The sequence below is a fragment of the Channa argus genome, chromosome 17 (genome assembly GCF_033026475.1).
Source record: "Channa argus isolate prfri chromosome 17, Channa argus male v1.0, whole genome shotgun sequence".
Classification (NCBI taxonomy): Eukaryota; Metazoa; Chordata; class Actinopteri; order Anabantiformes; family Channidae; genus Channa; species Channa argus.
The window spans coordinates 272096-285942 of NC_090213.1; the positions used below are offsets into that span (position 1 = coordinate 272096).

At 41.6% G+C, this 13847-nt stretch overlaps 1 protein-coding gene across 7 annotated transcripts; it reads right to left on the reverse strand.

The window, feature by feature from the left end:
• Positions 1–12: 12 nt before the first annotated feature.
• LOC137102082 (inverted formin-2-like) lies at positions 13–13644 on the reverse strand. Of its 7 annotated transcripts, none has more exons than XM_067481212.1 (24): positions 13476–13644; positions 11837–11977; positions 10146–10407; positions 9819–9934; positions 8366–8525; positions 8185–8218; positions 7971–8112; positions 7617–7749; positions 6872–7501; positions 6643–6773; positions 6472–6533; positions 6053–6155; positions 5312–5397; positions 5098–5222; positions 4670–4740; positions 3551–3658; positions 3399–3469; positions 3065–3185; positions 2817–2981; positions 2633–2714; positions 1895–2017; positions 1395–1817; positions 889–951; positions 13–403 (listed from the first exon to the last, which is right to left on the reverse strand). In XM_067481212.1, exons 2-23 carry the CDS (start codon positions 11963–11965, stop codon positions 890–892), a joined length of 3339 nt encoding a protein of 1112 aa, XP_067337313.1. In that variant the 5' UTR covers positions 11966–11977; positions 13476–13644; the 3' UTR covers positions 13–403; position 889. The 7 variants fall into 7 exon arrangements, with proteins under 7 accessions (XP_067337313.1, XP_067337317.1, XP_067337311.1 ...); XM_067481216.1 differs by having other exon boundaries at positions 5122–5222; positions 13476–13643; XM_067481210.1 differs by having other exon boundaries at positions 6872–7504; positions 13476–13643.
• Positions 13645–13847: the final 203 nt, after the last annotated feature.

The following is a 13847-nucleotide window of genomic DNA, read 5'->3' on the forward strand; positions in this document are numbered from 1 at the left end:
CTGACACATTCACTCAGTAAAAATGTTTATTTGCAGAAAAGGAACTGGTTTAGTAGTGAGTTACAAAATCAGCTGAACTGGGAGCTTTGGGTTTTAGATTTTTAGATATAAATTACTGCTTGATTAGTAAAAATTTGTATCAAAGATAAAAACATAAAACTTTTTAACACAAGTCAGAAATAAAATTGAAAGCTTCAGATTTAGAACTAAAATGTTCAAATGTTGAGAGAGATTAATCACAAACTTTCTAAACTGAGACAGGAGCTCTGTTTTTATGTTACCTGCTCAGGTAAACTGACGTCATCTCTGACAAATCAGGAGTCAGAGGTCAACAACAAACACTAAATCTGTAAGATCAGTTTTTACTCCATCCTGTCACCTTGGAGACGAGATCTCAGCTTGCCTAGAAAAACATCAGCAAAATATACTGCATATTATCAGGAAATAACAAATCTTCATAAACACACATCTAAACTTCACTATAATTTTTTTTTCTGCTCTGGATTCTGCCTCTCAGAAAACCTCCAGCACTCAGGTGCCTATATTTACAAATAATCTGTGTACTAGTAATGATGAAAGGATTCTATCCTAACATACTGAATAAAAACATCTTCACTTTTATGGTAATAAACTCAGATGAAAGTACTTTTACATGGTCTGAAAGAAGTGGAGTCGCTGCATTACTACCATTCCTAATGATGAAGAACTTCTTCACATGCCTGAGAGACTTGACTCAGGGCAAAACATTTGAATAAAAGTGAGCGAACACTGTGAGATTGGTTCAGGGTCAGGATCAGGTTTAGGGTCTGGGTCAGGATCAGGATCGGGTTTAGGATCAACATCAGAATCAGGATCAGGATTAAGGTCTGGGTTAGGACCAGGTCTTACCTTAGTGTGAAACACAGTTTCTCTTAGATTTAGTCTGTTTGTGCTGAACACCATCATCTGCACCTGGAAGAGGAAGAAGAACTCCGATTGGTCAGTTTAGTTGTTACAGTGACAAACTATTCCTCTGATTACATATTCTGAGCTTCACATGTTTAGAGAAGGGCGGGGGTGGGGGTCCTACAGTAAGCATATTCATTAACGTCAGGTTCCTGTGGAGTCTTTTCTGCTGTTACCAAAAGGTGGAGGAAAAACAATAGGAAACAGTGAAGAAAAAAACAGGAGAAACTAAGGAGAAACCAGACACTACTCGACCTTGACAGGGATTTCTGCTTAATTAGTACAATGACCGTCTTCCCGAGTTGGATACAAATCTGAAACTTGTGACCATGCGGAAACACAAAACTTTTTGTAACAACACTGAACACAGGAGTAAAACAGAAATATGTTTACAATAATTAGGAGAAAAACAACTGAAACTAAAACCACCACAGTCCTCCATACCGTACCTGCTGAACTGCTCCTGGACTTGTTTGATGACCTGCTTGAAACAGGATTTGGAACACTGGTGTGGGGGGTTCTCATCTCCTCATTCCCGCTTACTTTGTTCAAATCTTTGTTTTCTGGATACTGTTGTCTGCGCTGAAGCTCTCCCCCGTCCTCTCCTGCAGGACTTTTGTCTCCAGTCTCATGGTCATGACCAGAATCCAGCTCAGGGTCCTGGACTCTGGTTGTCTGGCTCTCTTCCCTCTCAGTATAAGCAGGAGCAGAGTTGGAAGGTTCAGTAAGATTCTGGATTTGTGTGAGGCCACTGTCAGACTGAGCTGGCCCTGAAGTTGGTCTGGTTTCAGCTGGTTCAGGTGTGGGAACCTGGAATATCTCTGCAGAATTTAGTTTGTCCAAAGGAGGAGGTATCTGTGTGGCCTCAAGATCTGACAACAACAACACAGTCAAAACCAGACACAGGTCATGGACCTTAACCAAGAAACTGGACATTCACAGTCCTTACCCTGGACCCTGCTGCCCCTCTCAACTCGTTGTCGGGTCTTCTTCAGGTTGTAGCCCTTCCTGATCTCAGTCAGCAGGTTGTCGATGATGCAGCCTCCTTCCTCGTCGGACACATATTTCCTGACTGAAGACAGACAGTGAAGACAGTACTGAAATCTGTTGCTCAAATGTTTCATTTCTGAAAATGTTTAGTATGTTACGGGGACTCAACGGTAACTGTCAGCGGCGTGACTTTTAGTGTGAGGTGTGACATGCACGTCAGGTAAACATCCCTGTCAAAACAATAACAGTGGTTAAAGTGTTATGTACTAATATTTTATAGTTTTGAAACCCCAAGAAAGTTGTGCATCGAGTAAAACATGATCTTAAATGTTTATAGTCACAGATTGAGTTTCCTGCAGCATCATGTATGTGATAAAAAGGGGGAGGAGAGACAAGGAGACACTCTTGGACCGCTTTGATGTGCAGCTCAGGAATAGGTAAGACTGGGGTCTGGTGAAACGTAGTAACACATCCACCCATTTGTACATCACAGCTCTCCATTGTAAGTTTCCTAATCCAGATCATTAATATGTTTGACACAACCCTCGATAACTTTGCTTGAGTCTGAATCCTGTACTGACTGTTTCTCCTCAAGTGTAGGAGGGAGAAAAAAAAACCCCAGTAGCTGCTCTAACAATAAAACATCATCACAACTTCCCACCATGAAGGATAGAGTAAAATCGTATGTTTGACTCACTAATCTTAGTTTCTCCTTTCTGTTTGTTTTCATCCTCCTGCTGCTTCTTCCTCTTCTCCTGCTCCCTACGAACCTCATTCTCCTGCAGGACACAAAGTATTTGTTTCATTCTATTTATTTCTATATTACTTCCACAGATTATGATGTGTAAAAACTCTTTGTTCCCCTGTAAATGGCTGCTCACCTTAAGTGCTCTGAGGAAGAGTCCACTGAAGGTCTTTATAGTGCTGAAAAGCTCATCAAGGGAGAAGCTACTGCTGTCCTCACACAGATAGACAGACAGATCCATCCTCCTGTTCTCCACTGAGGACAACAGCTGCTGTACCTGCTCACATGCCTGCAGACTTCCCTGAATGCACCACAGAAGAAGAAGAACACGCTTAAATATCTCTATCTTAACCTTTATTCAGCAAGTGAGTAAATCTGTCTCACCTGGATACAGGACATGTACTGCTCCTTCACGTCCTCAGACGAAGACAAAACTTTGTTCTCAGAGTTTTTCAGCTGTTGGATCAGAGAGTTTGTTTCAGATTGAACTGACTCCATGTTCACCCTGCAGAACCACGTCAGACACAGAGACACAAAAACACATCAGAGAAGCAGAGGATCAAAAAGCTCAGCTGTATGTTCGGATGTTTTTCCTCTGCTCAACTCACTTCCCTGAAGTTTTTTATGAATAAATGATTAAACTAAAACCATTCTGCTTATTAAACACGAATAAAGTTGAAATTCAAATGTCACAGCTACAGAGTCTAAACCAGTTTACCCAGCAGCCTTTTCACAGATCTCCAGATCACTGGGCAACTTCAGCAGCTCAGGGTGGTTCTCTTGCACTTCCTGTTGGTCACAAAAACATCAACGACTTACAATTAGTGGCTCAGTCCCAGTAGGACCAGTGAGACCAGTACTGTGTGTTACCTCCAGGATGTGGTGAAGCAGAGTGATTCTGGACTTGTTGGCTTTGGTCTCAGTCAGTTTGAGCAGAGTACTGATCTTGAAACCTTCAGCGTTTCCCGTGTGGGTCCCCTGAGACGCAACAATGTGTCACATGACCAATGATGACATCTCACCAGATGTAAACAATGTGACACTGTCTAATATAAAATAAAACCTTCCCCTGACATGAGTACATAATTTAGCTATCAAGCTCCTCTCCTGTGGAACCAGCTCCCAGTTCAGATTCGGGAAGCAGACACTCTCTCTACTTTTAAGTCTAGGCTTAAAACCTTCCTTTTTAATAAAGCATATAGTTAGTTATAGTTATGCTGCCATAGGCTTAGACTGCTGGGGGACCCACCCCCCAATGCACTGAGCTCCTTTCCTCCTCTTGACCATCTCTCCTCTCCTTTCATCCAGCAATTGTCACCACTGCATGTCATTAACTCTGTGTGTTCTCTCCCGTAGTTGTCTTTGTCCTCCTCTGTCCCCCCCTCTCTGTCCCTTTCTGCAGGTGTCCCCCGGCTTTGAAGCTGTGTGTCTTCCAGCGTGAAGCTACTGATCCTACCAATCTGCCAGATGTTTTGTTGTTGCTTTTGTTGCTCTGTTCTTTTCTCTCTCCCCTTTCCACTCACCCCAACCGGTCGAGGCAGATGGCCGTCCACCCTGAGCCTGGTTCTGCTGGAGGTTTCTTCCATTAAAGGGAGTTTTTCCTCTCCACTGTTGCCTATGGCTTGCTCCAGGGGGAATTGTTGGGTTTTCTTTATATATCTTTATAATCTTGACTTTATTCTGTAAAGTGCCCTGAGATGACTTTGTTGTGAATTGGCGCTATATAAATAAAGTTGAATTGAATTGAATTGAATTTGTTATTTCTGCATGTTCTGCTGCACTGAGATCAGCTCAGTTAAATACTGTAACTAGTTTTGATCAAACTTGTTAGCTTGTCATTCCGCTCAGTACAGCAGCAAAATTAACAGAAGCAGTTCTGAGTATTAACACATGTATAAAGTAAAAACAGCTGAAGGAGCCTTTAACGTCAACCTGACTTTAGAACGCAGACACAATTCTGTGTTCTAAAAGAGAAAGTAAGATTCTCACGTAGTTGAGAAAGTTTCCAACACTCAGGATGAGTTTGCAGAAGCTGGGCAGCAGAGTGCTCTCCCTCACACCTGGACACACAAAACAACAGAGACACCCAACAAAAAGGGAAACAGGAACACAAAAAACGTCAATGTCAGTTTTACTTGTTTTCTATAGCTGTCACTTTATATTCATTACTCAAACCTTCGCTACAATAAGTGATAATTTTTCCTCTTGTGGTGTCAAACACATGAGCTATGTGTCTTGAGATGATCAGATTATCTGCTGTACGCTGACAGAATAAACTACTGAAATTTGTAGTAGTTTACAAATCACTGTCTCTTTTAAACAGTCTGGTCAGAAACTGTACAGAATTTATATTTTCTTATCCCACATTCAAACTGTGAATAAAAAGCGACAGCGCTACTATTTAGTGTGTATTTAACTGTGGATTTGATGTGTGTACAGACTCTGGCAGGCTCGGTATAGCAGCTCAGCTTTCGGCTTCAATGTCTCCAACACACAGCTGCTCTCCTCACACAGCAGCATACACTCGATCCTCAGAGAATAGCTACACACACATACACAAACAGGTTAGCACTGATCTCTGATCAGGTGTGAATAAATCCAGAGGCAGACAGGTGTGTCCAACCCCCTTACCTGGGGACGTCCAGCAGCTGCAAATAAAACTGATCCACTGATGCCAACTTGTCCCTAACTGCCTTGTGAGACTTCAAGTTCTCTATCTATGTAGGGACAGGTAAGGCAAATGTGATGGACAGGAGACACATAAAACACATCAAACACAAGTATAGGACACCGAACTAACAGATGAACAACTAGGTAATATGTAGGCCCAGTGAGATAGGTGAGTGACATGTGAGAGAAATAAAGAACAGGTAAGTTAAAAGTTGGGAAGATAAAATGACAAGAAAGATAAAAGATGTACAGGTAGAACAGAAAAATACATTGTAAGTCAAAGGTGAGATTAATTCCGACAAAAAATGGCAAAAAAGACAAGCAGGACAAGAACAGCTAGGCCCATGAAAGATGACAGACAGACAGGTAAATAACAGGTAAGTTTGGTCCAGAACAGGACAAATGCTGATGATACATAGTTGACTTACTGGACAGGTGAGCGATCAGTGGGACAGGTAGGACAGTGAAAGAAAGGTCAGCAGGAAAATGCTGAGAAAGCAGAACAAGAGATGAAAATGAAACTGAGGTGCAGTAGGAGTACACTTTAAGGTGATATGTGATGGATAGGTAGAAGAGTGGAGATAATAAAAAAGCAGTGACAGGTAGGACAGGTAAGACATAAAAGTAAAATGCAAGTGTAATGAAGATAAATGAAATCCACAGAATGGATAAAGAACAGGTGTAGGACAGGTGGACTCTGACCTCATGTTTCTCTGGCAGCAGCTTGATCAGCTGTTTCAGGACCTCAACATCAAACTTCGACCTGTCTCCTCTCTGGATCAGAGACACAAAGTCCTCATGACAACTGCAGAAGACATAGATGAGACACAGCACATGAGACAAGGGAGGTAAGAACAGCTTCATACAGATGTGGTAGCGAAAGGACTTATGCATCAGAGGTGCAAACAGATAGGAAAAGTGGACAGGTTAGGTGTAAGACAGATAAATAGGGAAGATAAAGGAGAGGTAAATTATAAAAGAATGATGGGATAGGTGCAACAGAGAAAGAACAACTAAAACAAAATTGAATAGTAAAGAAAACTGGAGGAGGAGCTGAGGACAGGTGAGAGAGTGTGATTGCGCTTGATTTCTAATGGCTGATTGAGAAAAACAGTAGTCACCATTTGAACTGCTTGAGAAAAATATTGAGATTGAGACTTTTCTTGGCATCAATAAAGGAAATCTGTTAAAAAAAGGTAAGATAGAAGACACAGAGTTAGAATCTGGTACCACATTGTCTAACCTAAATGAAAGTTGGAGGGGAGGGTGGGGGGTTAATGGTTCTGCTGTACCTCTTTGGCTTCTGTCTTGGTTTGGGTTCTGGTTTTGGTTTTAGTTGGAGGAAGACTAAAGAGCTGCTCGATGCTGCAATAATCAGGTTCAACTGACCCAGAAGACTCAGACGTCCACAAGGACTGATGAGCTACAGAGAGATGAACATGAAACACATTTGAGTTTGTCTGTGGCACAGATAAACTCAAAGACCAGAGTCCACCCTAGGATGAACCTCTGCTCGCTGACCTGTCACTGCTTTGCTCGGGAGTTTCTGCCAGTTCAGTTTCTTCATACGAAGGGTTGGGCATGGAGTGGGGCTGATTGGGGAGGTGGTGCTGTAGAAGGAGCTGCCCACACCTTGAACCACCTTGGCTACAATGATGTCACCTGGAGGAGGAGGAGGAGCTCCCATCATTCCAGGTAACAGGGGAGGTGGAGGCGGAGCTCCCATCATTCCAGGTAATGGGGGAGGTGGAGGCGGATCTTCCATCATTCCAGGTACCGGGGGAGGGGGAGGCGGAGCTCCCATCATTCCAGGTAATGGGGGAGGTGGAGGAGGAGCTTCCATCCTTCCATGTAAGGGAGGAGGTGGAGGTGGTGGTCCCATCATTCCAGGTAAAGGGGGAGGCGGAGGTGGAGCTCCCATCCCAGGTAAGGGAGGAGGTGGGAGTGGAGCTGTCACAGCAGGTGAGGGAATTGAGGGTGGAAAAGATTCTGCTGAACCAGTAGTTGGTTTGGTGTTTTTGAGAAGCGTCTCCGATTGAGCAGGGATACTGTACCAGGTCTGTACTGCCCTGTCGATAGTTTGGATCCTTTGATTGGCTGTGAGGGACTTCTGGGGGAGAAGCCTCTCCAGCAGACCTTCAGGAGAATCAGCTGCTAAATGAAGAAAGGGACTTGTTAAAAAACAGATTTAGGTCACTGGTCTCAGCTGGAAAGTTTATTAGAAATTAAAGTGGTTAGATTTTCTAAATTTGTGGATCAGACTTACAGTCCTCTGCCAGCAATGTGGCTCGGTCAGCCAGCATCTCCAGAGCCAACCATACCTCAGTTCTGTCAGGATCCACCAACAACAAGGCCTGAAGGATGGACAGTAGCTGGACAGAGGACGGGCTGCTGGATACCTGGACAGAGAGACATTGGTGGACAATTAATTTATTAGGTTATTATTGCCTGAAACAGGTGGAAAGGTGAGGGGGAAATGTGTGTAGGTGGACGTTTTTAGGATGGTCTTTGAGTGGTCTGAGAGGTCACTTCATATCAGAGGTCAGAGATCTTTGAGTTAAATTCGGAAGCTGTCATTTAGCTTTTTGAAGGTGCAGATGTAGGTTTAGTCGACCATCACCTTGGTGAAGAGCAAGGTGAAGACCTGTTGGTGGCTGTTCATGTCGATCCCGCCGTACAGTCTCTCCATCTCCTCCTCATCCTCCGCGAAGGAGTCCTCAAACACGTCACACTGGATGTTTAGGTCTTCATCCCTTGTGTCCCTGCAGAAAGAAACAGCCACTATTAACAGAAGGACATATGTTGATTAACGATTATTAAAACCCAACCAGTACCTGAGTCGGGGCAGGAGATCCAGCAGCTGCAGCCCTGAAACAACAAAATGTCATTCTGATGTTTGTTACTTCGGCTTCACTGTAACACTGTATTGTTTCTGCCACTCAGTCAACAAAAAACTAACAAACATGTGATTGGTCAGTCAAACATATCTCCAAAAGTATTGTTGTGAGGTTGTACCAATGAACTCCTGTCTCAGCCGGACCCTCTTTCTCAGGTCCTCTTGTCCCAACACAAGCATGTTGACCATGCTCATGAGTGTCACCATGTACGGGACATTGTCGGTGTCATGAAGCTCGTTCATGATGATGCTGAAACGATATTTCTGCTTCTTCAGACTCTGGAAACAAACACACGACATTGAGCAGCTTAAATGTTCTTGTCATGTTCACTACAATCACTTTTAAGAAAGTTCTCAACATTAAATACAAGAAAAGGTAAAATCAAAGATGTCAACTGATTTTATATTTCACACTTTACAGTCTGAAGAGGACATTTTGTATTAAAAATGATATATACACAGGTATAGAAAGCGTAAAACTGCATTAAGATGCTTCAGCAGGTTAATATTGATACAGAGTTTTTCAGAGGAACTGTAGTTCTTAAAAAACTCAGGAATGTTTTTCTGAGAGGATTTGCTGGAGCTGGTCACATATTTTACTTTATGAGACAAAGGAATGGACGGACGGGCAGGATCTTGTCGACATAATGATAGTGAGGCATGGTTCCCCATCATGCTTCAATTCTGGCATCAGAGCAAGTCTGAGCAAAGTTTCTCTGAAGAACACTCCTAAAATGTGAAACTGATCTGTTTTGTTCTCTTATCTGCAGTTACACCTGGGCAGTCCATACTCACTGATAACTGCAACAAAAGAGCTGATAAATGACATTTTCTCCTCACAGTCCTGAGCTTTTTTCTCTTCCAGAAGAAAGAGTCACATGCCTGAGTAAAATCAGCGTCACCACAGTGTAGAGAGAATTTAGTTATACTTGAGCATCAAAAGCAAGATGTACCTAAGTCTCCAAAGTAAAAGTTCTCATTATGTAGACTGCTCCTTTTGAGGAACAATTTTGTTTGTTTTGTCCTACTTTCTTATAATACACAGAAACAAACTTTTTCACGTCTTTGGGAGCTTCCAGACTTCATATGAATGTGCATCTGCAGGCCCATTACTGTACAGAAATAATATGTATCCTGATCATCTGATGATCAAACTAACAGAGCCCCAGCTGTCAGATAAATGTAGAGCAGTAAAATGTACATCTCCCTCTAAAATTTGGTGCTAAATAAAAAAGGAGCTTAATTTCTATATTTTTACTATATCTAGTATACCATTAATTACAAGCATTTGCATTTTATGGCAGAACATAAGTCTGATAACTGAATGAATGTACTAATATTGTAACAATATAGTACAATATTATAGTAATCAAACAGCATTTTTATTTTTATAATAGGTTGGATTGAACTTTTAACTAAATCTAGCAGAGGACTAGGAGATTGAAGAAGGAGGATAATAACCTCATGTTAAAAACCTAGCAACCAAGAGAAGCACCACAGCCGCCGTCTTGATATTACCCCACCAATTTATCTGGCCTAACCAGTAGAACCAGTACAAAGGTGGTCCTGTACCTTGTAGTGGTCAAGGGCATCCAAAGCCAAGTGGTGTCCCTGAGGGTCAAACAGGGTGAGAGCAGCCAGCAGCTCAAACACCTGCATCTTCACCATGACGTTAGAGGTGTCCAGAGCTGAGGGGACACAGGTTAGGACAAGGATAAGTTATGTGACTCCTCCTCAACCAGTGAGAACAAACAAATTCAAATGGGAGTCAGATGTGTTATCTCACCTATGAAACCAAAGGAAAAGGAAAAGAGAAGAAGATTCACACTGATAAAAATACCTGAACATGAATACAGGGGGACAAAGGACACAGGGGACAGCAGACCAGAGAGCACCCACCCTGGGTCAGGGTCCTGATGTAGCCCTCATTTTCCAGGATGAAGTGCAGTCCTGCAGATGAGTTCATGACGGCTCGGATGCAGGCAACACAGGTCAGCTGCAACAGAGCATCTGCGATGCGAGCACAGCCGCGACCGGAGAGACGCTCCAATGCCTCCATCAGTAGGTCGAGACCCCGCAGCTCCAAAAACTGCACCATCCACATTTGATCGCTGGCCTCCAACCGCCGCCGTAGGCCTGAGTAGTTCACCACGGTGGGAACCTGGATGGGGCAGAGAGAAGCTGCAGTTCATTTTATTCTTAGCTCAGCTTTGAATAGTTTAACTGGGACAGATCAAACTCAATAAAAGTAATGGCACAGTTTACTGCAATTTACTGATTTCTGCTTAAATTGTCCAATAAATGTGATCTTATAGAAACTTTATTTAACCAGGTCAAAAAACCCAATGAGATTTCAAATCTCAATTTCAGGACAGCAGCATTAATAATATAGTAACTATCTTGAACTATACTCTTTACCAAAGTCACAAATATCAAAGTCAACAAATCAACATACCCAATTTTCTAACTGATAAAACACAAAGTCATAATCATTCACGTCTTTACTAAACACACCGATTAGGAAAATTAACAGCAACATGTCACTAAACATTAAGTGGAGTCAGGTTTTAGGAAATCAGGAGTCCAATCACTGAATCAAGAATGAAGGTGTGGAGAAGAAGCTTGGTTATGCAGCAGGACAATGAAGTAAATCTACTATGTTGCAGAAACACAAAATCCACCCTTTGGTGTGGCCCAGTCAGAGTCCAGACCTAAACTCAATAGAGAAGCTGTGGAATTACCTAAAGAGAGCTATTCACATTTATATCCATCCATCAGTAAAAGTCAGATTAAGCCTTTTTAATGTGACTCAATAGTTTCATACAAACCTCACAATGGTCTGAAATTTTTTACCAAGTACAGGAATTTACTGTGACTTAAATTTCCAACAACATTGTTAAACAATGATTAAACTTGGACCCAAATGAGTAGTGAAGGCTGGTGGAGGAATTAACCATTTTAAATTAAAAAAAATCAACTGTGGACCAAAACATTTGATGACTAACATCCCGCTTACTCAAAACTGTGGAAATAATTATTGAAAGAATTATTGTGTTTTTAGAGACACTGAAATCACATCTCTTTACAGACAAAGATACTCTGAAGTACAATACAATACAATTGAAAACTGCAATTTTATATGTAAATTAGAATTTTGATGTTAACAAAATTATAAAGAAAATTATTTTTCCTCCATCAATGTGCTTTCAATGATAGAAACTTTAGTATTAAAAATGTTTTTTCTTTAATTTGATGGTTTTTCATAATGATATTTATTGAATAATTTTTCAAATGTATTTTTTCAATTTTATATTTAATTTCAAATTGTATACATTTCAGAATCTATTTATTTTCCTTTTAGCAGGAATTATACATTCCCAAAAAAGTGGATATGTTCATAATGTGTACAAAAAAGTAATATAAAGTATATTGTTAATAAAAATTAGTAGGTTCCAATCTTGTCAGCCACAGGCTTCCATACCTGAAGAAGTAAAAGTGTTTGACATCAGATGTTAATGAATATGAACACATTGATGCAGGTTAAAAACATGAGTCTGTAGTTCTGCAGAAGGTGGAATCAGGTGTGGTACCTGCAGGAGGCGGATGCACAGCTCGGGGTCAGCATTCTCCAGATTTGCCTCCAGCGTGGCATCTGGGTCATGGGCAGGGGCTCCGGTCACTCGGTCCTTCACCGCCCCCCATTTGATTTTGGCTGCCATGTTGACAGGAAGCTGAAGAGAGGCAGTAAATAAAAGGGTTCAAAACACACAAACAGCTCGTCAGTAGTTCAGAAATAATTATCATTTCTCTATTAGGTGTCAGAAAATCAGAAACCAAAGTCAATTAGTTTCTCAGTCTGCAAACAGTTTGTTCAAAACTCAAAGATTGTGTATGTGTATGTAAAAGAACAACCACACGGATCTGTGTGGTCACTAACTGTTCCCTAGTACATGAAGTAAATGATCTTATGAACTGTGTTATAAACCTGTGAAAGTCTGCTCTCAGGTTATTTCAGCTTGTTTTATTTCATTCAGCAGTTTATTTCAACACTTTTCCCTATGACTCAGGAACTGTTCTTCCTCTTTTATTGAGCTGCTCAACTGAAATTTGTTTTTGTTCGAGTCAAGCTGCTTAGTGCTGGATTTAACCCGAGCTGATCTCAGCAGATCTTTCCAGGCTCTGTCCTGTGACTGAATGAATGTTTGGTATGTGCTCTGTGACTTTATGAAGCTAATCTCTGCTTCAGTTTGTCAGTCTGCATGTTTCTGTGGTTTGTTAGTATCTCTCAGGTGTGTGAGTGTGGACAGGTGATTTTATGCAGGTATGATGACGGATGTGCTGGGTAGAGAAATTCCTTTACCCCAGGTGAGATGGAGCTTTCTTTATAATATAAAATTAAACATATAACACCAACTAATGCAGAGAGTTAAAATAATAACCTTAAGTATTTTTATGTTTCTGTAAGTACTGACCTCTAGGGAAAACAGATCAACCTCATCATCTGCTGAGAACCAGGATCAATTTATGTTTCTCAATAAGTCCGTGTTATATCCGTGAATACGTAAAGTATTGTGAGGTTGAACGTATGAAAGTGTTGAATGTTACACGTCTGCTCTCAGTGTAAACACACAATCAATGAGTTTTATCTGACTGACTGTTTCTCAATGTTTGCCTGTGAGTACGACGCACTGATTTGTCTCACGGATGTGTCTCAGCCCTGGGCGGCGGTTCACTGCATCAGCTGACAACACCCATCCCCACACCACCCCTCGTTGACTCACACCAGACTCTATTTAAAACTCTCAGAATATAATTTTTTTATTTATTTATTTTTTATTATTATTATTTTTTTTGCATGTTAATAACCGCACACACAAAGTAGAACGTAGTTTAAAGCACAGTGGAAGTACAGGACGTGTTTCAGGGGTTTATGTGAACTTTCTGACGCGGGTGTCCGTCAATGCCCGCCGTGTATTTTGATGGATTCGGATCAACGCAGCAGGCAAAGCAAATTTTAAAAGTGTTTTTACTTTTAAATGAAAAATGCCTGGCAGACTAAACACATCCCGAGTGACAGAACTTTCAATAACATTTCTTACAGCTCCAGTGTTTCAGACGGAGGCAAACAAAAATCGTTCGGCAGCGTAATAGACGATGTTTCCCCATCACAGACTTTCAGATTTGAGCAAAACAATAACTTTCAATAATAAAAAGGATTAATTCACTCACATGTTTGTTTTCACTGTCACACAACGAGAAGAAAGCGTCGGGTCTCAGCGAAAAATCGGCTGAGATTTGTCTCTGCTGTGAGCACCTTGGGGCGGCAGGACGAACTCCGTGTCGTCGGTGGAAACTTGAAGGACTCAAAGTCCCGCAGCAGCGGCGGTTGTTTGCGGGAACGCCAGGGAAAGGTGCGGTAAGTGTTTGAGCTCGACTGAGTCACAGTGCTCAGACTCGTCGGAGGCGGGGTCAGAGATCACCAGAGGTCAGGTCCGCTCTGCTCAAAGTGACAAAACAAGAAAATGAATTAAAAATATTTTATCATTGCAACTGGTGAGTTTAGCAAAAAGGGAATATAAGATTTTTGCCAGTTTTCTAATT